Here is a 21,858-nt window from a genome sequence, read left to right on the forward strand (position 1 = left end):
GAAATAGCAAAAAGAATAGAAGGCATTAGCAGATTAATGGTTCAGAGCACTTGGCTTATAAACAGATTTAAAAACTGGCTCTGGGGGCGCCTGGGTGGCTCAGTTGTTAAGCATCTGCCTTCAGCTCAGGTCATGATCCCAGGGTCCTGGGATCGAGCCCCGCATCGGGCTCCCTGCTCAGCGGGAGGCCTGCTTCTCCCTCTCCCACTCCCCCTGCTTGTTTTTCCTCTCTTGCTGTCTCTCTCTCTGTCAAATAGATAAATAAAATCTTAAAAGAAAAATTAGTGAATTAGAAATCAATTAGTTTAATTTTCTTGGGCACTTTCATGGTAGCCTTGCATGAGAAAACAAAGATTTTACTTTTTCCCTGTGTTTTAAAAGGCTATCTTGGTGATCCGAGAAGGAATGTCAGGGTGCTTAATATTAATTTGGTGACTGCACAAAAGAAGAGCCATCCTAGGCATGCAGCCCGCTACTTGGTTCATGTTTTGTTCTCCAAGGAAATTCTGATGCACAGCTGGGTAGGTTTTAATTCCCAAGGCCGCCAACCTCTAGACCCAAACAAAATGGCTGCAATAAGAGGTATGTAAAGTCATTATGAAATCTTGTTTTTATCATCATTTGGTCATCTGATGAATGTTATTGGTAGTTTAAGAGATAATGATCAAGTCTGTGTAAATCTTAGAGCTGTTTTTCACCTGCCTGACCCTGATTTTACAATTTAACATTACATAATGGGTAACAACTTGTAAAGAATGCCATTTGTCCATAGACTAATGGAATAAAACGAGCTTTATTGATTATAGCTGCTTATGGCTAGAACTAAGTCAATTCTTCAGTGCTCAAGCTTGGTACTAAAAAATAAAGAAAAAGCCAAAAAAAAAAATGCAGGAGAATAAAACACACTTCGGTGCTACTAACTGGCAACACAGAAATAGAATGTCATGATTAATCCATTTTGGTCTCCTGCCTTCCCGCCTTCCAGAGATTTGGATGAAGTTTGTAGAACTAATGGGCACTGAGACTACAACAACAAATAAGTATTTCTGCCCTCAAGGAGTTCACAGTCTAGAAAGGGACTTTTGAGGGAAACAGATCAATCCCAATCCAGGGCGGTAATGTTGTAGAAGCTCAGAGAGCAGAGCAACTACTTTGAGGGCATTAAGGGAGGCTTACTAGGGACAAAACACTTGAGCTAGATTTGGAATCCTTAGCTAGATAAATAGGAAGGGTACTCTAGGCCGAAGGAATAGCTTCTTCTGGGGAAGATAGTAGACATGTAGTGTGCACAAATAAATATACCCTGGTCTAAGAATATTGGCAATAACACCATTTTCTGCTTACAGGTTTCCTTTTTAGTTTTAATATATCCACAGGGTTATTCAATGGCATTAGCACCCAGAAATATTGACTTTCTGTTACACACTTTTTTTTAAAAGCCCCATAACCTCATCACTTCTCAGCCTTTCCGGCTAAGATTTAAATTTAGTATCTGTTCTTAGTTTAATAAAAGCACCAAAACCTCCTTAGTGGCTCCCTACGTCAGTGTTTTATAGGGGAATTGCACATTAGAAGTGAGATATTCAGCAAAGCATCCTCTTTGAGTAGAATTTCTCAACTCTCAGAAAGAGAGAAAAGAGCAGCAATTCAAAATAGAAAATGTCAGTATTTTCAATAAAAAAATGTCTTGTCAATTCTTTGGGTTTTTTTTTCTTTTTAAAAAATTTTCATGAATGCTTTCGCTATTTGCAGAATATCTGGCAACAAATTTTCCCAACCATGATTTGCGTGAATGTGGAAAAGACTGGAAAACCTGTATTGCCGATATCAATTCTCTGATCTATTGTTTATGTGCCGAAGCCACAACAACACCAGTAAGTTATTTTTTAATTTAAATATGGTCACTGCTGTATCAGTGCATACTGTATACAATTCCCAAGTGAAGAGCATGACACACAGGATCTTCAAGCCATGTGCTCAAAATCTTGTTTATTTAATTTAGGGGCAGTGTATGGTCTCTGCCTATTTATTTTACTCTTTGACATTTATGCTCCATACAAATATCCTAAAGAGAAAATAAATCAAATGGAGTGTTATAATCAGTATATTTGAAGCCATGGGGTATACCAGGAAAGAGTTTTCAGCTCCAGAGATGTTTGGCAAATCTTTTTCAGTATCTCACTGAGTACCGCAGAGAAGAGCAGACTGTGGTACGGGAGTGAAGGCAGGAGCTTCTGTCCTTGTCTGCCCTCAGTGATGGCAGAACCTGGCGGACGTCATGCTGGCCGTGAGGTTTGGCTACTGCCGATACCTTATACTTTCTATAGTTCCATGGCAAACAGGAATCTGGCTTTTCTCACATCCATTCTGTCTTGAAAGTGCATTAGAGTTTTTTTTTTTTTTTTTAACACGAATGGGCCAGCAGGGGAGAGAGTCATGTCTACTGCCTTCTCCTGTTGAAGCATTTAACTTAACAATTTCTCATTTCTGCCCACCTCTCTGAAAACCGCATGTTATTCTCGCCATGTCCAGCCAGTCCTGCATCTCTAGAGTAAGTGCATGGAAACTTTGCCAAGAATATCTGTAGCTGAGCTTATGTTTTCCTAGTGAACGGCTTGATTTCAGTGATAGCTCAAGCACCATCTGTGTGAAACCAAATCTGCTTATTTTTCACATTCCCTTTTATATCCTACAAAAATTGCACCCTAAACATTTGAATGTAAAATTATCATACTGCCTGGAAAATGGTAATTTGCATATTTGCTTAGGCGTCAGAATTTGGCATCTGCCAAATACCTGCTGTGTGCTTGACTAGGAGAGGGACGGGTCCTTGCCACTCAAAGTGGGTCCGCGGACCAGCAACACCAGCAGCACCGCAGGAAAGCTTGTGAGAAATGCAGAGTCTTGAGCTCCACACTAGACTCATGGAGGCAGAATTTGCATTTTAGCAAGACCCCCGGGTGATTTGTGTGTCCATAGCCCTTTGAGAAGCCCCAACCTAGAGTAGTGGTTGTTAACCCTAGGAATATATTAGAGTCATGGGAGACACTTTTAAAGAAAGTCATTAATGCCTGAGCTCTCCCACTCCTTCCACCAGAGATTCTGGTTAAATATGCCAAGAAAGTGGGTCTCAAGCACAGCTTAAAAAAAAAAAAAAAGGTCCCCAGGGTCTTTAGAGATCCCTAGAGTCGCTAGCCCCTGGGGAAAGAGAAAACAAACAAGAACATTTAAGAAAAAACCAAAAACCGAAGTTGTCATCTTGAAGAGACTCATTTATTCGTTTATTCCTGAAACGTTTACTAAGCACTTGTTTTGTGCCAGCAGTTATCATTAGCTAAAGCTACCAAGGCCTCCAAGAGGCAGCACATCACGGCTGCTTGAGGAATAAGCCACATGTCTACTTCTTCTATCATGGTGCACAGTATCTGTGCGCTTTTTCTGACCTTGTTAGAGATAGTTGCTTCCCTACCAACCTGGGGGGCCCTGGTAGATGATGGAGCATGTCTATATTTTCTCATGAGGGGACTTTGGGTACAGACACATGTTGTGTTTCAGCAGAAAGCTGGTGGCTGCAAAAAAGGCCCTACCAGTCTTGGCATTCCAGCGTCTGCAGATGTGAATGATGAAAGAGGTGGCAAAGGCGGTGAAAGCATTTCCCAGTTATCTCAGCCAACAGCTGCCTCAGGAACAAGAGTAAAAGGGAATTTTCAGTGGAAGAGCAGTGTTTGCCATCAAGGAATTAAAAAACCTTCCATGGAGAATTCAGTGGTATCTGATGACATACTGGGTGAGTTATTAAAATAAGTTCTCTTGATGATAAATGTTGAATCTGGGTGATGCGATTGTGGGCCTCATTGTACTGTTCTACTTTCAAGTATGTTTGACATTTTTCATGATGAGAAATCTAAACAACTTAATCTCTTATATTAATGAGTTAATGAAATACAGATACCTAGTTTTGGGACCAATAGTTTTTTTTTTTAGATTTATTTATTTGAGAGAGATTGATTTATTATTTATTTGAGAGAGGGAGTGAGCGCGCTAGCATGCGCGTTCAGGGGGGAGGGGCAGAGGGAGAGAATCTCCAGCAGACTCCGTGCTGAGCATGGAGCCCGACGGAGGGCTCGATTTCACGACCCTGAGATCAGCCCTGAGCCGAAACCAAGAGTCGGACACTTAAGTGACTGCGCCCCCCAGGTGCCCCTGAGACTGATAGTTTTGAACATTAAGCTAAATCTGCTCTTTTTCCTTCGGAAAGCAGCTCTCAGTCGATTCCTTCAACCCGTGTGAGCTCTCACGTTAGGCATGAGAAGGAGCTACAGCTGGTGGAGCCAGCAGCAATTCAGGGGTCTTGCTCTCTCTGTGCCTGACACGTGGCGGGTGCTCCTTGAAGAGTTTTTGTATGAATTAATAAATCCCATTCCTCAGAACATTTTGCCCCCACTGCTCGCTGTCTGCTGGAGGCACATCCTACTTCATTAGCATCAAGTGGCAGTGGGTTCCATAGGTGACGGTGCCACCTGCCACTCATGCTTCCCAGCGCCTCCTCCTCAGTGTGCTAGGGTTTAGTGGCATCTGAGCTGGCAAAACTATTTTCTGTCTCTCCCCTGCCCCCCTGTCAACCCTCAGTAGCATATTACCTGTGAACCCGTTCAAATGAAATTATTTAAATGATGCATCTTTGTATTTTTTCCATTATAAAATCAATATAACTACTATCTTTGTTCAGGCTGTATGCCGTAGAAACAAACTCTGGCCCAATTAAACCATAACAAAAATCAGTGGACGAATAGCTCCTAGATTTAAAGAAGCAGAGAACAAACCAACCGAGCCGAAGGCAGGAGCCAAACCGCCAGCCCTGATTGTGGCAGCTGGCGTCCCCTGAGGTCTGTGGGGCTCTGTCTGCATCTTGCATGAGTTCTAGGGTCTAGTTTCCTCTCGTCACTGCTCAGATTCCTAGGACAAAGAATCTGATTTGGAGCACTTAAGTCACAGGTCTAGAACCAGGAGATAGGGCCAACTAAGTGAATTGGGAGCCAGGCAGCTGCCCAGTTTGTGTATTTTCTGTTACACCATTTTATTTTGAAAAAGTGGAAAAAATTCAGCAGGGAAGGAAAGCTCCCACAATCAAGATACCATAAAAAACTATTGTGGATATTTTAATTTTCTTCTAGTTTTTTTCTTACGTTTTAAAACATTATGGTCTCTATATATTCACTCTTCTTTTTAAACATGGTATGTGTATGTTTTTTATCAAGAATCTCCGTTGTTTATGATCATTGCTTTTAACAGGTATATAATATTCAATTGAGTAAGTATACCCTAATTTATTTAACTACCTTCCTCTTTTTTTTTTTGCGGTGGGGGATTTGTTGGGGAGGGGATTATCAGTCATACAGATCATGCTGCCAAAAAATTCATTTGTGTAGCTTTGTACATATTTTAGATTCTTTTCTTTTTTTAAGATTGATTTATTTATTTGAGAGAGAGAGTGTGAGCGAGAGGGGGAGAGGGAGAGGGAGAGAGAGAATCTCCAGCAGACTCCCCACTGAGCATGGAGCCTGATGTTCAATTAAAATGCTTAGGGATGGATTTATCAAAAGAAGTGCCAGATGTGCTTTCTGAAAACCATAAAATATTGTTGAAATAAATTAAGGAAGACCTAGATACGTAGATATCCCATGTTCATGAACTAGAAGACTCTGTTATTTTTTTATTTTTATTTTTTTAAAGGTTTTATTTATTTATTTGAGAGAGAGAGAGAGAGAGAGCACATGAGAGGGAAGAGGGTCAGAGGGAGAAGCAGACTCCCCGCTGAGCAGGGAGCCCGATGCGGGACTCGATCCCGGGACTCCAGGATCATGACCTGAGCCGAAGGCAGTCGCTCAACCAACTGAGCCACCCAGGCGCCCAAGACTCTGTTATTTTTAAAAAATATTTTATTCATTTATTTATTTGAGAGAAAGAGAGACGAGGAGAGAGAACATGCAAGTAGGGGGAGGAAGAGAGGGACAGGGACAAGCTGACTCTGCACTGAGCACGGAGCTGGACGCGAGACTCAGTCCCGAGACCCTGAGATCACGACCCGAGCTGAAATCAAGAGTCGGACACTTAACCAACTGAGCCACCCAGGCACCCCTTGGATCCTTAAGTTAGGTTCTCCGCATTGAAATTACCAGGTTAAAGAGTATTAACCTTTTTTTTCTGACCTTGATAAATACTGCTGGGTTAATCTTCTAGAGTGAAGTCTTTGGACCCACTAAGTGGACTTTTAAATAATTCAGTGTCTCTTGGTAAATGTTGGGTCTGGGGGATTCAGTAATTAATATGGTCACCCATTAAATGATGAATGTTCCAAGATGAAAAATATGCTTATTGACTTGTAAGAATCATACTGTATTTCTCTAACATATTTTCTCCAACAAAGAATTCTTTATTGTATATAAAATAGGGCATTTTAAAATGTGGTTAATTTGAATCACTAGGACTGAGGAGAGATGGGGATGATTAGGCTGTGGAGTTGAGAAATGAAAATAGGTTTAAAATTTATTTTTCAGTTCAAATAAGTTAACTAAAATATGATAGCTGAGTTTGCTAATTCTTAAATGATGACTTTAATACCTAATAGAAAACCTACTTAAAAATTATAAATATTTCAGTAAGAATCTTGTTGCTTCTTTTTGAACAAGCCTTTGTTATAAAGAGGACAAGAGACCATTGAAATTACTTAGAATTTGTTACTAATCATAATGTTCAAACTGATTCTGTCCTGAAAGGTAACAGAACACTGAATCGTTTTCCTGAACAATCAGAGCATGTGCAATCACATCAGCAGTGATTCTTGTTTCATTTCTCCTGCTATCTCATGATACGCTAAAAACTTAAGGGATTACTTTTTTTAACTTCTCGAATTCTGGAGCCTAAAAAATTCAGAAAAATCAACCTTTCTCTTAAAGCCTTTAAAAAAAAAAACTTGAACCTAACGTCTGCCATGAAACTTGACATCTTCTTTCTCTTTCGCTTCTAGAATATCTTGGAAATCCAGGTAGAAATGTACAGTTGCCACATTCAGTACTGAATATAGCCAAAGGGAAGTCTCGCCCAGAGCTGGCAGCCAGATACCTTATTCGCAAACTGTTCACAGAGGACGTCTTGGTAAAAAGTAACGTCTATGGCAATCTGGGGTATGGCATGAACGCCCTTAACCCGAATAGGATTAACGCTCTTCGAGGTTGGTTCCATGTTGAGTATGTGAGAATAAATAAAAAGCAAATTGCATTACAGAGGGGCAGAAACTACAATCCATTCAGTTTGTATGTGTTCTGAGGAGAGATGGAGATCTTACTAATTCCCTCCTTAGGATGTAACAAGGAGTGGTTTCATGAATTGTGTTTCTTCAGCTTTTGGGTTCTCCGGGCTAATTGCTCTGTCTTGCCAGGCTTATGGAAACTCAAACACCTTTGTTTACTGAGGATCAAGGTCGAAGCTGCTGGGCTTTGTCAATTTGCCAAAGTGCCAACAATAGCACAGCAGGTTAATTGGCTAGATTTTTCTTGTGCGCATGAGCCCGGTGCAGTCTTTATCTGTGACGTATATAGATGAAGTAATACAGCTTCCAAAAGCGATTCTGTGAAAATTTAAATTTGGACAAAGCAGGAAGCAGAATATTTCTTACTTGTGTCACTGGTCCCCAGCAAAGAGAGATTCTGAGCCCCAGCCTGATCTTAGTTGGTTCTTCTTTGGTTCCTGCCTTCATATCACACATACCCAACAAATGTGAACACTTTGTATTTCAGACTAAACTAAAGAGGCCTGGCTTACAGTGCCTTCTGTAAGCAATTGCTATCATCTAATCCACTTGTTTTCAAACTTGTCTTTTTTTTTTATTGCAACTCGTAGTAGAAAATACAGTTTATGTTCTGACTCAGTACATGTGTGTATGAGTTTTTAAAAACGCAACCAAAAGCTTCACAATGCTTATTATTTCTATGAGAATTACGTTCCAATGGTTTCTATTCTATTACACTTTTTAAAAAGATTATTTATTTATTTGACAGAGAGAGAGAGAGAGAGAGCACAAGCAGGGGGAGTGGCAGGCAGAGGGAGAAGGAGAAGCAGGCTCCCCATTGAGCAGGGAGCCCGCTGTGGGGCTCCATCCCAGGACCCCGGGATCATGACCTGAGCCGAAGGCAGACGCTTAACCAACTGAGCCACTTAGGCGCCCCTGTATTACATTTTTTAAAATTGCTGCCACCACTGATATCACGACCTAATAATTGGTCACAGTTGGCAATTTGGACATCGCTGAGCTAACCCACCAGGCAAAAAACCAAAACCTAATTCCCCTTATATTATGGTAAAAAAAGAAAACAGACTTTGTAACCAATTTGGAAATGAAGGTGTTTATAGGAGAAATATTATCTTTCTAATTAAAAAAATTTTTTTTAAGATTTATTTATTTTTGAGAGATAGAGCGAGAGGGAGAGAGAGAGAGAGAGAGTGCACGTGCGTGAGTGCAAGGAGCAGGGAGGGGCAGAGGGAGAGGGATAAGGAGAGAAGCAGACTCCCCCCCCCCCCCCCGCCCCCGAGGGTGGAGCCCCATGTAGGGCACCATCTCACCATCCTGAGATCGTGACCTGAGCCAGAACCAAGAGCTGGATGCTTAACTGACTGAGCCACCCAGGTGCCCCATTCTAAATAAAAAAAATTGTAAATGAGGGTAAAAGGTGACTTTTATAGTTCTTTAAATATCTGAATATATTAGTTCCTTAAAAGTGGACTAAAGATATTATTCTGTGCATTTCATTTTGTTTTATCCCTATTGAATTATATTACAAATTGAGAAGATGTCTTTTGTAGTAAAATATACTCAGTACAAGTTTGACGTACTATCCACATGGGGCATATTTTAACAAATTTCCCATAAGACTCAAAGTTCTATTCCTGTGTAGAAGGGCAGCCCTGTGAGTTATTTCAGCAGCGAGAATGTGATAGAATCATCATCACTTTCCTAGGGGTGTGGGCAGAGCCAGGCCCAAGGAGGAGAATCTGACCAGAAAGCATGTTTTACTTTAATATAAGGATAAAATGAACTTGGAGAACAAAAAGAACAAAGGCTGAGTGACCAGAGAGGAGAGGCGATTCCTGCACTCATAGAAGGACTGGGCATTATAGCCTCCAACATAATTTCTTTAGAAGTTTTGGTTCAGTATAATTTAAAAACACACAAAAATGTACAGAAAATGATACAGTAATATAATAAGCACCTGTCAGCCCAGTATAGATATAGATATTTTGGTCTTTGTGCTGTAGGTTATTTTTTTAAGTAATAAAACATTACTGATATAATTAAAACTCATCATCATCCCTTTCCCCTGTCTTTCTCCCCAGAAACAACCACAGTCTTGGAGTTAGATGTACCATTCCCATGCATATTTTATGCTTTTGCTACCTATGTTGATAGAGCCATAAATAATATATAATGTCGTTCTATGGTTGTTTTAATGTACATAAATGGGGATATATAGTATGTATCCTTTTGCAAATTTTTATCACTCAACATTGTGTTTTTGAGATCTAGTTCATGCATTTTAACTGCTGAGTGGTATCCCACTGACTGAATAAGCCAGCTTATTCTTCTATTCTAATATAATTTCTTATTCTAAGATTTTATTATTTGGGGGAACTCTTCTGGAAATTAGTAGTCAAAAGTAAATATGTCTACTAGCCAAAGGTATTGATTTCACAGAAGAAACTATTATTTGATGCTCTCTGATGAGAGTTCAGTATCACTTAAGGGCTCCTTAGAGAATGGTTTACATGGAGAAAGTTAGTGGGCTGCAGATTTGCAATCAGTGAACAACCCTTACTCCTATACCCTCCCATCCATTTCTGCATATTACAGAACGGTAAAGTCTTAGCAATAGGAAGTACATTAAACATCCTCTAATACAACTTTTCCCCCAGAGCAGGAATTTGGTCTCAGCTTTGACATATAGTTGCCTCCCCTCAGTTCGAACACTTGCATTGATAGCAATCCACTATATTTTTTAAAAGCTTGTTTGTATTTATTCATTTATTTTAAGTTTTTATTTAAATTGCACTTAGTTAACATAGAGTGTAATATTAGTTTCAGGTGTACAATGTAGTGATTCAGCACTTCCATACCTCACCCGGTGCTCATCAGGACAAGTGTCCTCCTTAATCCCCATCACCTGTTTCACTCATCCCCCACCCACCTCCCCTCTGGTAACCATCACTGTGTTCTTTATAGTTAAGAGTCTGTTTCTTGGTTTGCCCCCCCCCCTTTTTCCATCTGCTCATTTGTTTTGTTTATTACATTCCACATATGAGTAGAATTTGTCTTTCTTGGACTGACTTATTTTGCTTAGTGCAATACTTTGTAGTTCTTTTCATGTCCTTGCAAATGGCAAGGTTTTATTCTTTTTTATGGCTGAGTAACATTCCAATGCATATATATACACCACTTCTTCTTTATCCATTCATCAGTCGATGGACATGTGGGCTGGTTTCATAATTTGGCTGTTGTAGGTAATGCTGCTGTAAACATCAGGGTGCGTGTACCCCTTTGCATTAGCGTTCTTGTATACTTTGGGTAAATACACAGTAGTGCAGTTGCTGGATCATAGGGTACTTCTATTTTTAACTTTTAAAAAAACTTTTTGAGGAACCTCCATACTGTCTTCCACGGAATTTGCATATCCACCGTGGAATTTGCATATCCACCAATGGTGTGGGAGGGTTCCTCTTTCTCCACATCCTCACCAACATTTGGTGTTTCTTGTGTTCTTGATTTTAGCCATTCTGACAGGTGTGAGGTGATCTCTCAGTGTGCTTTTGATTTGCATTTCCCTGATGATGAGTAATTTTGAGCATCTTTTCATGTGTCTGTTGGCCATCTGGATGTCTTCTTTGCAGAAGTGGCTGCTCATCTCTTCTGTCCATTTTTTAATTGGATTATTCAATTTTTTGGGTGTTGAGTTTTATAAGTTCTTTATATATTTTGGATACTAACCTTTTATCAGATATGTCATTTGCAAATATCTTCTCCCATTCCATAGGTTGCCTTTTAGTTTAGTTTGATTGTTTTCTCCACTGTGCAGAAGTTTTTATTTTAATGAAGTCCCAATAGTTTATTTTTGCTTTTGTTTCCCTTGCCTCAGGAAACATTCGGTTTGCTGGTATTTTATTGAGAATTTTTGCATCCAGGTTCATCAGGAATATTGGCCTGTAGTTTTCTTTTTTAGTGGAATCTTTATCTGTTTTGGTATCAGGTAATGCTGGCCTCATAGAATGAATTTGGAAGTTTCCCTTCCTTTTCTATGTTTTGGAATAGTTAGAGAAGAATAGGTATTAACTCTTTAAATATTTGGTAGAATTGACCTGTGATGTCATCTGGTTCTGGATTTTTGTTTATTGGGAGATTTTTTATTACCGATTCAATTTTTTTTTTTTTTTTTTTTTGCTGGTTATCGGTCTGTTCAAGTTTTCTATTTCTCCCTGTTTTGGTTTTGGTAGTTTATAGGTTTCTAGGAATTTACGCATTTCTTCCAGGTTGTCCAATTTGTTGGCATATAGTTTTTCTTAATATTCTTTTATGATAGTTTGTATTTCTGTGATGTTGGTTGTTATTTCTCCTCTCTTATTTGTGATTTTATTTATTTGGGTCATTTCTCTTTCCTCTTTGATACGTCTGGCTAGAGGTTTATCAATTTTATTACTTCTTTCAAAGAATCAGCTCCTGACTTCGTTGATCTGTTCTGTTGTTTTTTAGTTTCTATATCATTTATTTTTCCTCTAATATTTATTATTTCCTTCCTTCTGCTGGATTTAGGTTGTATTGTTCTCTTTCTAGCTCCTTTAGGTGTAAGGTTAGGTTGCATATTTGAGACTTCTCTTGCTTCTTGAGGCAGGCCTGGATTGCTGTAAATTTCCCTCTTAACACAACTGCTTTTGCTGCATCCCAGAGGTTTTGGACCATTGTGTTTTCATTTTCATTTGTTTCCATGTATTTTTTTAAATTTCTTCTTTGAGTTCCTGGTTGACCCATTCATTTTTTTAGTAGCATGTTATTTAACCTCCATGTATTTATGGTCTTTCCAGACTTTTCTTGTGACTGACTTCTAGTTTCATAGTGTTGGGGTCAGAAAATGTACATGGTATGATCTCAGTCTTTTTGTATTGGTTAAAGCCTGATTTGTGATCTAGTATGTGATCTCTTCTGCATAATGTCTCATGTGCACTTGAAAAGAATGTGTATTCTGTTGTTTTAGGATGGGATGTTCGGAATAGATCTGTTAAGTCCATCTGTTCTAGTGTGTCATTCAAAGCCATTGTTTCCTTGTTGATTTTGTGCTTAGATGATCTGCCATTGATGTAATTGGGGTGTTAAAGTCCCCTACTATTATTGTATAATTATCAATGAGTTCCTTTATGTTTGTTATTGTTTTATATATTTTGGTACTCCCATGTTGGGTGCATAAATATTTATAGTTGTTAGATCTTCTTGTTGGTTTGTCCCCTTTATTATGATATAGTGGCCTTCTTCATCTCTTGTTACAGTCTTTGGTTTAAAAATCTAGTTTGTCTGATAGGACTGTTGCTACTCTGGCTTTCTTTTGATGTCCATTTGTATGATAAATGTTTCTCTATCCCCTCACTTTTTTTTTTTTAAGATTTTATTTATTTATTTGACAGAAAGAAAGACAGTGAGAGAGGGAACACAAGCAGGGGGAGTGCGGGAGGGAGAAGCAGGCTTTCTGCAGAGCAGGGAGCCTGATGTGGGGCTCGATCCCAGGACCCCGGGATCATGACCTGAGCCGAAGGCAGACGCTTAACGACTGAGCCACTGAGGTGCCCCACCCCCTCACTTTCAATCTGCAGGTGTCTTTAGGTCTACACTTGATCTTAGCCAAAAGGCCGAGAAGTGATGGGTGTCTTTAGGTCTAAAATGAGTTTCTTGCAGGCAGCATATAGGTGGGTCTTGTTTATTTATCCATTCTGACATCCTAGGTCTTTTGATTGGAACATTTAGTCCATTTACATTCCGAGTGATTATTTATTTATTTATTTATTTATTTATTTATTTATTTATTAAAGATTTTATTTATTTATTTGACAGAGAGAGACACAGCGAGAGAGGGAACACAAGCAGGGGGAGTGGGAGAGGGAGAAGCAGGCTTCCCGCTGAGCAGGGAGCCCAATGTGGGGCTCGATCCCAGGACTTGGAATCATGACCTGAGCCGAAGGCAGACGCTTAACGACTGAGCCACCCGGGCGCCCCCCGAGTGATTATTGATAGATATGTATTTAGTGCCATTTTATTACTTGTTTTGGCATTGTTTCTGGAGATTTTCTCTGATCCTTTCTTGTCTTTGTCACTTTGTCACTTCTTCCAGCCTGCTGTTCAGTGCATCAAGCCTGTTTCCAATCTTATTTATTGCATTCTTCATTTCTGACTAATTCTTTTTTTAACTCTTTTATCTCTGTGGTAAGGATCTCCCTGATGCCTTCCATTCTTTTCTCTAGCCCAGCGAGTATCCTTATGATTGTTGCTTTAAATTCTCCATCAGGCATGTTACTTAGATCTCTCTCACTTAGATCTCTGGCCGTGGCCTTATCTTGCTCTTTCGTTTGCGATGAATTCCTCTGTCTTTGCATTTTGTCTAAGTCTCTGTCTTCTTGTCTGTGTTAGAAAAGCCAGTTATGTTTCCTGCTTCTGAGAGTGCGGCTTTATGAAGAAGTGGTCATGTAAAGCCCAGGGCCTGGTGCTTCAGGGGTGTCTCTGGTGTGTGCTGTGTGCACTCTGCTGCTGTGTTTTGGCTGCTCTGTCCCTCAGGCCAGTCATCTGCAGAGGCTCTCCTTGCTTGCAGTGGGCTGTGGTTGGTCTTTGCCCCAGAATGTGGTGAGTTTTAACTAGGTGTGCTATGATCTGCTTGTTCAATGAGACCTGATACTACTTCCACTAGAACTGAAGCCCCACAGAACTCTCTGGTTGGGAGCCGTGGTATGGGCAGGGGTTTCTGCTGGTTTCTGGGGAAGGGGCCCCCCCTGGGCTGGGACAGAGGCAAGCTTGACGGAGAAGGGCAGTCCTGCCAGAGTGTGGTGGGGGTGGGGCTCGGTATAAGCAAGTTAGGCAGCCAGTGTCCTCCCTGTGCTGCTTCCCACGGGTGGCTCTGTATTTATGCTGATGGGCAGGGGAGGGAAAAGGCACCAGCCAGGTCCTTTGTTCTCAGAGAGGCGTCTCTGTGAACGTTGCCTCTCAGGGAGAGCGCTCCAAGAAGAGTGAGCAATCTACCCCCTGTGTGCCCCAGGCAGTCTTCAAATCACTCTTTCCACACCATCTGCCCTTGAGTTGTTTGCCTGCCTTCCCCCCCCCAGGAGTAGTGCAGTGCCCTCTGGGCTCTATCCCAGACAAGCCTGCTGACCTTTAAAACTCCAGGCTTTAATCCCTGCTGATTGCAAGAAGTCAGGAAATTCAGCCCGTCTTGTTCTTCCTGTGCATCTTTCCCCTGTGTGCTCCCCTCTCTCTCTCTGCAACCACAGCTCCCTCCCCTCTATAGCACCTGCGATCCATTTCTCCCCTAAACCATATCCCCACACTTCCTACCTTCTTCCATGTGGCCTCTTCTCTTCCTTTAATTGTGGGGTTTGTTGTGTCAGGGTTCAGGTTGATTTCTGGGGTATTTAGGATGATTTGATAGCTGTCTAGTTGTGTTCATGGGATGAGACAAGCCTAGGGTCCTCCTACTCCGTCACCATCTTCTCTTACCTCCAGTAGTAACCCAATACATTTTAAAGGGGCTCTAATTCATGAGAAAGTTTTTCCTCCAAGTGACTCAAAATTTACTTCCCTGCATGTAATACACATTTGTTCTACTTATCCCTTCTAGAGCTAAATAGGGTAGATCCAGTTACTTTTCACATGATAGGCCTTCAAGTATGTAGAGACAGCTATTACTTCCTGGTGGAGCACTAGGAGATAGTAAATACACCCTCTCCCCCCACTTTCAAGTTCAAAACCAAGTGAGAGACAGCCACTAGAATCTGGCAGGTGGAGATAAAAATATCAGCTTTATTTTTTAATCGCACAGTTTTTTCAAACTTTCCAATTTGGAGATCCCTCGACATGGAAGCATGAGAATTTGAGAAAATAAGTGTAATTCACAACTTTTCCCCCACTAAGTCTTACACTTTTACAGGTAAATATCTCCATTTCCTTCAGTAAGTCCTCATAGAAATATTTTCCTCATCTTTCATGATCTGATTCAGTGACCAACTTCAGATGTTCTCAAGTTAACCCAGAATACAATGGTACTCTTTCCTTTTAGGCTGTTAATGCAGTCTAAAATGGCACTTGCCATTATAATTTTAATTTTTAAATTTTATTTTTTTAATAAACACGCTGTCTCTGAAAATTGTTCCTGCAAAGAGGTCATTCTTTCTCTTCCCTCCTTCCTTTCTCCTTCCCTCCCTCTCTCCCTTCCTTCCTTCCTTCCTTCTTATGTGTATACATGTTGCAAAATGTATTCATTTTATTATTTTTTTTCTTTTTACCTTTTGACCCCCTTCACCCATTTCTTCCTCTCCCTACCTCCTACCTCTGGCAACTACCTGTCTGTTCTCTGTATCTTCTTGTTGTTTTGTTGTTGTTTTAGATTCCACACATAAGTAAAATCATGTGGTATTTGTCTTTCTCTGTCTGGCTTATTTCACTTTGTATAATGTCCTCAAGGTCCGTCCATGTTGTCACAAATGACAAGGTTTCATTATTTTTTATGGCCGAATAAAAATGTGTGTGTGTGTGTGTGTGTGTGTGTGTGTGTGTGTGTGTGTGTGTGTGTGTGTGTGTGTGTACACCACAATTTCTTTATTCATTCATCCATCCATGGACACTTGGACACTTAGGTTGTCTATCTTGGCTATTGTAAATAATGCTAGAGTGAACAGGGCGGGTGCCTATATCTTTTTGAGTTAGCATTTTTGTTTTCTTTGGATAAATACTCAGAGGTGGACTTGCTGGATCGTATGGTAGTTTTATTTTTAATTTTTTGAGGAACTTCCATTACTGTTTTATTTTATAGTGGCTGCACCGATTTACATTCCCAGCAACAGGGCACCAGTGTTTCCTTTTCTCCACATCCTCGCCAGTACTTGGTCTTTTTGATTTTAGCCATTCTGACAGGGGTGAGGTGATATCTCATTGTGGTTTGGATTTGCATTTCCCTGATGGTTAATGATGTTTAGTATCTTTTCAAATACCTGTTGGCCATCTCTTTGTCTTCTTTGGGAAAATGTCTATTCAGATCTTTTGCCCATATTTTAAAACATGTGGTTGGTGTTTTTCCTGTTGAATTGTATGAGTTATTTTATATTTTGGATATCAACCCCTTATCAGATATATGATTTACAAATCTTTTCTCCCATTCAGTGGGTTGCCTTTTCATTTTGTTGATGGCTTCCTTGTTTATTTTTGCTTTTGTTGCTTTTGCTTTTGGTGTCAGAATAAAAAAATCATTGCCAAGACCAATGTCAATGTTAATCCGGACTATAATGGCACTTGCCATTTTTAATTTTATGGTTAACTAAGACCCCTAGATCTTTTCTTCTATATACTGATGTTTATCTAGTACTTATGTTGTTAGTGTTTGGGCTATTTCTATTTATACTGTTACTATTTTTTTAATGTAAGTGTAGGATTTTATATTTATTCCTCCTGCATTTTATCCTGTTAGTGTAGACTAGCATTTCCTAAACTGTGTTTCTTTTTTTCTGAAAGATTTTATTTATTTATTTGTCAGAGAGAGAACGTGAGAGCGAGCATAAGCAGGGGGAGTGGCAGGTAGAGAGAGAAGCAGGCTCCCCACTGAGCAAGGAGCCCGATGCGGGGCTCAATCCCAGGACCTTGGGATCATGACCCGAGCCAAAGGCAGATGTTCAATCAACCGAGCCACCTAGGCGTCCCCCAAACAATATTTCTTAAAGACAGCTGAATGTTAATGGGTGCTTCATGAATAAGGTGCTTTTTAGTCAAGTGGCTAGGGAAGCTCTTGATTTGGCACCCCCAGGGCCTTAGTCCATAGATCTATTTCACTTGACTCTGTTTTAAAACATGTTTTGAATGCCTTTAGCTCTGAAGCCCTTCCAGATCTCCACAGTCCTGACCTTCTGTTGTTTTTTTGCATTGCCACCTTCCTCATTTTATAAGCCCAACTAACGCATCTGCATCTGTCACCTTTGAATCAGCAGGTCTCTTTGCTGTGGGATTTTTCAGTGGGAACTAACTCTGGAGGGTAGCATTGCTCGTTTGCACAACCGGAATCTCTTTCCCCAGGAAACTTCTTCATGACTAGTGTTTCAGAGAGCACTTTTTGGGAAATACCAGCCACTTTAGGCTCCTTGTTGCAGCCTGTTGAAAGCTTTGCGGCTGTATTTGTCTTCCAGTCTCTTAGTTATCCCTCCCAGCTTCACTGTCCTGGGCAGATGGGACAAGCCTGCTTTCCAGAACTTCTTTCTTGGTAATAAAAATGTCCGGCAGCAAAATAATAATAATAAAAATAAAATAATAATAAGAAAAGATGGCCGGCAGCATCAAAACACTGCCTGATACTGAATCCAGGGACATACCACTGAAAGCCTCCTTCCAGGCTACCACTGGTGTATTAAGTAGTCCTTTGAGTATAAAAGCTTTTTAACTGTCACATGCCTTGCTAAAAATTTTGGACCTATGTTGTGTTTATGTCATTGTCCTGATTTCCCAGCTTCTTAATCTTATTGAAAAACAAATGAGATTAATGTAGCCAACTAATGCAGGCCTGTAGTGCTCATCAGATCCTTTTCTAAGGCCTCAGAGGTACTTTGGAAGTTACCTAAAAATGTATCCGAGGACAGTTCTGCTCTTCTCGTTAAAAACATCTCTCTTCTCCACCTTTCCCTTCGTCTGTCCACCCACTTTCTCTAAGTGTGCTCCTTGAGCCATGTTGCTCTGTTACCTTCGTTTATAGACGTTTTCCTCTAACTGCAAGATCTAGAGACTCCTTTCTTGTCTGAGAGAAATCAAGCAGTACCAAAATATTTAGCAGTTATAGCTTCTTGCCTCTAAAAGTATAAAGACATTGCAGCCTCTAGCGTGTTACAAAGCCTTAGCAAGTCTTGATATAATGAATAACATGCATGTTTGATAAATTTAAGAATGAGAAAAGTTTACGTTGGGTGTCGAAGACGAGAGGATTTCCATTCTGGTTATGTAGCAAGGTCATGGGATACTTTTATTTTACTGTGATTTAAGAATGGTGCTATTTGCCATTATCCTTTTAGATGAAAAGATTTGTTCAGCTAATTTAATAATAGTTATAATACTCCATGTGTTTTAATTAAAGTTTCAACGACCCTTTCATAGTCATAGCAATAGAACTAAGGTTGAATAAATTCATTTCTCTGAGAAGTGATTTCTAAGTAACTTATGTTTTCGGGCTTTACCACCAGAATTTCTTCAAGACATCTTCCCGACTTGCAATCTCTCAGAAACCGGATATAACTGGAAGTTGTGTGTGACAGCTATCAACAGCTCCATCCGTAGTCTTCGCTATGACCTTAAGAAGTTCATACTCAAAGCATAGCAGCTTAACAACTCCAACAGAGTCAGAACCAAGAGATAATGACTGAAGTACTTGAATGCCAACCCTACTTTTTTTTTTTTTTAATTGTTGTATCATCCCCTAAGTTTCTCGAGTCGTAATTCCAAAATTAGCTTGTTGTAGCGGCGGTGTAGTTCTGCATTCACAACTGAAGAAATATCCGATGTTCTTTTTCTGCCCACAGAATTGCTTTAGGAAGATGTGTATTGCTTTAGGAAGATGTGTAATGTTTCATCTTGTGAACAAAGTGATGGGCAGTACTCCGAGAAGAACCTCTGATTAAAGGAATGGTGGTAAACTCCTAAAGGTGGTTTTCATTGCTGTTTTAAGGTAGAATGAGAATAGCACGTTTAGCTCTTAGTGATAGATGAGATCTGAGCATCAGTGACACACATAATAGATAGTGAGGTAGAGAGACATGGTTGGATAGGCAGACCATAATTCCAGGTAGGTAGTAGACATTCAATATTCGTCAAGTGAATTGTCACTGCAGATCTGAGGTCTAAGCTCCACTGATTCAGAAGGGAGGTATGGTTTACACATAACCCAGACACCCATGTTGGCTTTCTTAAATATCCATCAGTAGGGGATTCATAAGACTGACATCCTATTGTTTGACCCAAGTTTTCCAGGCACGAGCCCTATGGGGTTTTTTTTTTTATTTACTCCTGATAAGAACAGCATCCTTTTATTTACCTCCTGATAATATTTTATCACAGCAGTTTTCTAAGAGTCAACACAGAAACTCATGTCAGGAGGCTTTTTGGTCCCATTGAAGTAATTCAAATTTAAGAATATATCACGATGAATAAAAAGAATCTGACCAGATTCGAATGTTTTTTGTTGTTGTTTCTGAAATGCCTGGATGAAGGTTCTTTATATTTACTGTGTTTTTCTGATTGATTCTACTAGTTGAAGTGCATACAAATTTAAACCTTACAGTGTTTAAATGAAAAAAACATTGATCAGAAATTCAATTAGAAAAAAGTGATCTTGAAGTATATTGGCAGGAATATTGGCAAATGAAAACAATAATTCCATTTCGCTCATGAGTAGGATTTTATGTTTAGCTTAAGCACTTTAAAGTTATTGAATGTTTTAGCCATAGAAAATACTGTATAATTTCATTGTTTGATCATTTGTGTTTAAGAAGCATTTTGTCAGAAAAAAGAGAAACGTTTTGTTAGTTATAATGTCATCTCTCAGCTTTCAACCTATGGAACAGTTCTCAGTTATATTTGCTTTATCACATTCTTAGTTATTGTTCAAAAAACAGTGTTTTTCCTTGTGAGAGTTCAGGCTTTAGTTGTGCACATTTGCTTATGACCCATGGGTTTTCTTAGATAGTTGACACTAATTAACTTTGCTCTTTTGATAAGGCAAAGAAGAAATTTAATAGAAAGTAATAAGTCAGTCACAGTAATTAGTGTGAAAGTTGACAAGTCTTGTTATTTTTGTGACTCGTAAAGTAGTTTAGGATGGTTTTATATGGTCAATTTGTAGAATATATACATTTTTTCAAATGATATGTCTTTTGAAAATTAAATTCAATTTTTAGAGTATTTTAGTGAAATATAGTATAACCAATTTTAGAAAGATGAAGACGTAAGATAGAATTTTTACAACCCTGTTCTCCAAATAAATAATTTGTTGTTAGTTGCCTTTAGATTAATAAAATTACAGTATTTCTATGCATATCTTTATATGTTTAGGCTATGCCTACAGTTGTCTTAAAAAGTAAATAATTCAAGCCAAAAAATCTTCCATACAGGGCAAAAGAGTTTTGACCAGAGTTATTCAGATTAATTCATCTAAGATAGTCTTTGTCTTCACCATTCAGTTTTATAAATAATTTTACACACTATTGGTAATACAGCTAATATGGAAAAGTAAAATTATATTCTAGGCAAGATTATATTTTAAACTGTATATGCAGATTTCAAATTTGATTTGTATTTTGTGCTATCTGAAATAGTCCCTGGACTAGAAGCAATACAAAAACAAAAACTTTATATTTACAAAAATTTTTCAAGATTGACATGGTAGACTTTATTATGGTGGTTGCTTATATAATTTGTTAGACCAGTCCTGTCCAGTACCATTATATTGGTAATGTTCTATAATTTTATGTTGTCCGGTATGGTAGTCACTAGCCACATGTGGCTTTTTTGTTTTTTTTTAAGATTTTATTTATTTATTTGACAGAGAGTACAAGCAGGAGGAGCAGCAGAGGGGGAGGGAGAAGCGGTGGGGCTCCATCCCAGGATCAGGACCCAGGTCAAAGGGGAACACGTAACCGACAACCACCCAGGCAGATGCTTAACCAACTGAGCCACCCAGGTGCCCCCAAATTTAGTTCCTCTAATGACTACATCTCAAGTGCTTAAGAGCCACATGTAGGGGGTGCCTGGGTGGCTCAGTTGGTTAAATGTCTGCCTTTGGCTTGATCCTCATCCCAGCCAGGGTCCTGGGACGGAGCCTCGTGTCGGGCTCCCTGCTTGGCGGGGAGTCTGCTTCTCCCTCTGCTGCCCCCACCCCCAGCTTGTACTCTCTCACTCTCTCTGTCAAATAAATAAATAAAACCTTTTAAAAAATTAGAGGAACTAAACTTTATAAATTTTACCTCATTTTAGCTAATTAAAAATTAAATTTAGATAACCGTATGTGAATAGTGGGTGCTGTATTGGCTAGCACAGTTTATAAACTCATTATTTTTTTTAAGAAAGTGTTTAAAATGATTCCCATGGTTTGAATTATAAAATTATATACACAATTTATTTTTGTTTTTTTACACACGGCTTCTTTACAATCACACTGATTGAGCAAAATAAATTTCACAAAGGTGCTTCATATTTTATTTTAAACTAAATTAGACCTTTCCTGCCTTCAAAATTTCACAGGTTCATTCCATTACTGTATTCATCCAATGTTAAAGATTTTAAATGCCTGTTCATAAGACTAGTTTTTGATAAATAAGTTTATATTTGTTATGTTGTCTTGTTTTACAAATAAATACAATGAATAAACATTTAAGATATTCTTAATACAGATGCTTAGGTTGTTCTTTACAATGGAGTAATTTTACAGCACTTTTACTAATGCAATCCACAGTGGTTTTTAAAAAATTAATAACATATTTTTCATCCAGTTACATAAATGTGACACACTTAGAATGTTTGCTTTCTTGCTTAGTAAGCAAAGT

General features: G+C 39.2%; 1 protein-coding gene across 6 annotated transcripts in view; it reads left to right on the plus strand.

The window, feature by feature from the left end:
* Window positions 1–21,079, plus strand: part of BEND2 (BEN domain containing 2) — a 63,962-nt gene extending 42,883 nt beyond the window's left edge. For 5 of the 6 annotated variants that reach the window (XM_027608659.1, XM_027608664.1, XM_027608661.1 and 2 more), the window contains 6 exons: window positions 382–582; window positions 1,753–1,874; window positions 3,556–3,787; window positions 7,028–7,231; window positions 18,505–18,685; window positions 18,841–21,079. In XM_027608659.1, the coding sequence (XP_027464460.1) occupies window positions 382–582; window positions 1,753–1,874; window positions 3,556–3,787; window positions 7,028–7,231; window positions 18,505–18,638 (893 nt within the window). In that variant the 3' untranslated portion in view covers window positions 18,639–18,685; window positions 18,841–21,079. The remainder of the gene's footprint in view (window positions 1–381; window positions 583–1,752; window positions 1,875–3,555; window positions 3,788–7,027; window positions 7,232–18,504; window positions 18,686–18,840) is intronic. The other variant, XM_027608660.1, reaches the window with a different exon arrangement.
* Window positions 21,080–21,858: the final 779 nt, after the last annotated feature.

This window comes from Zalophus californianus, chromosome X (genome assembly GCF_009762305.2).
Source record: "Zalophus californianus isolate mZalCal1 chromosome X, mZalCal1.pri.v2, whole genome shotgun sequence".
NCBI lineage: Eukaryota > Metazoa > Chordata > Mammalia > Carnivora > Otariidae > Zalophus > Zalophus californianus.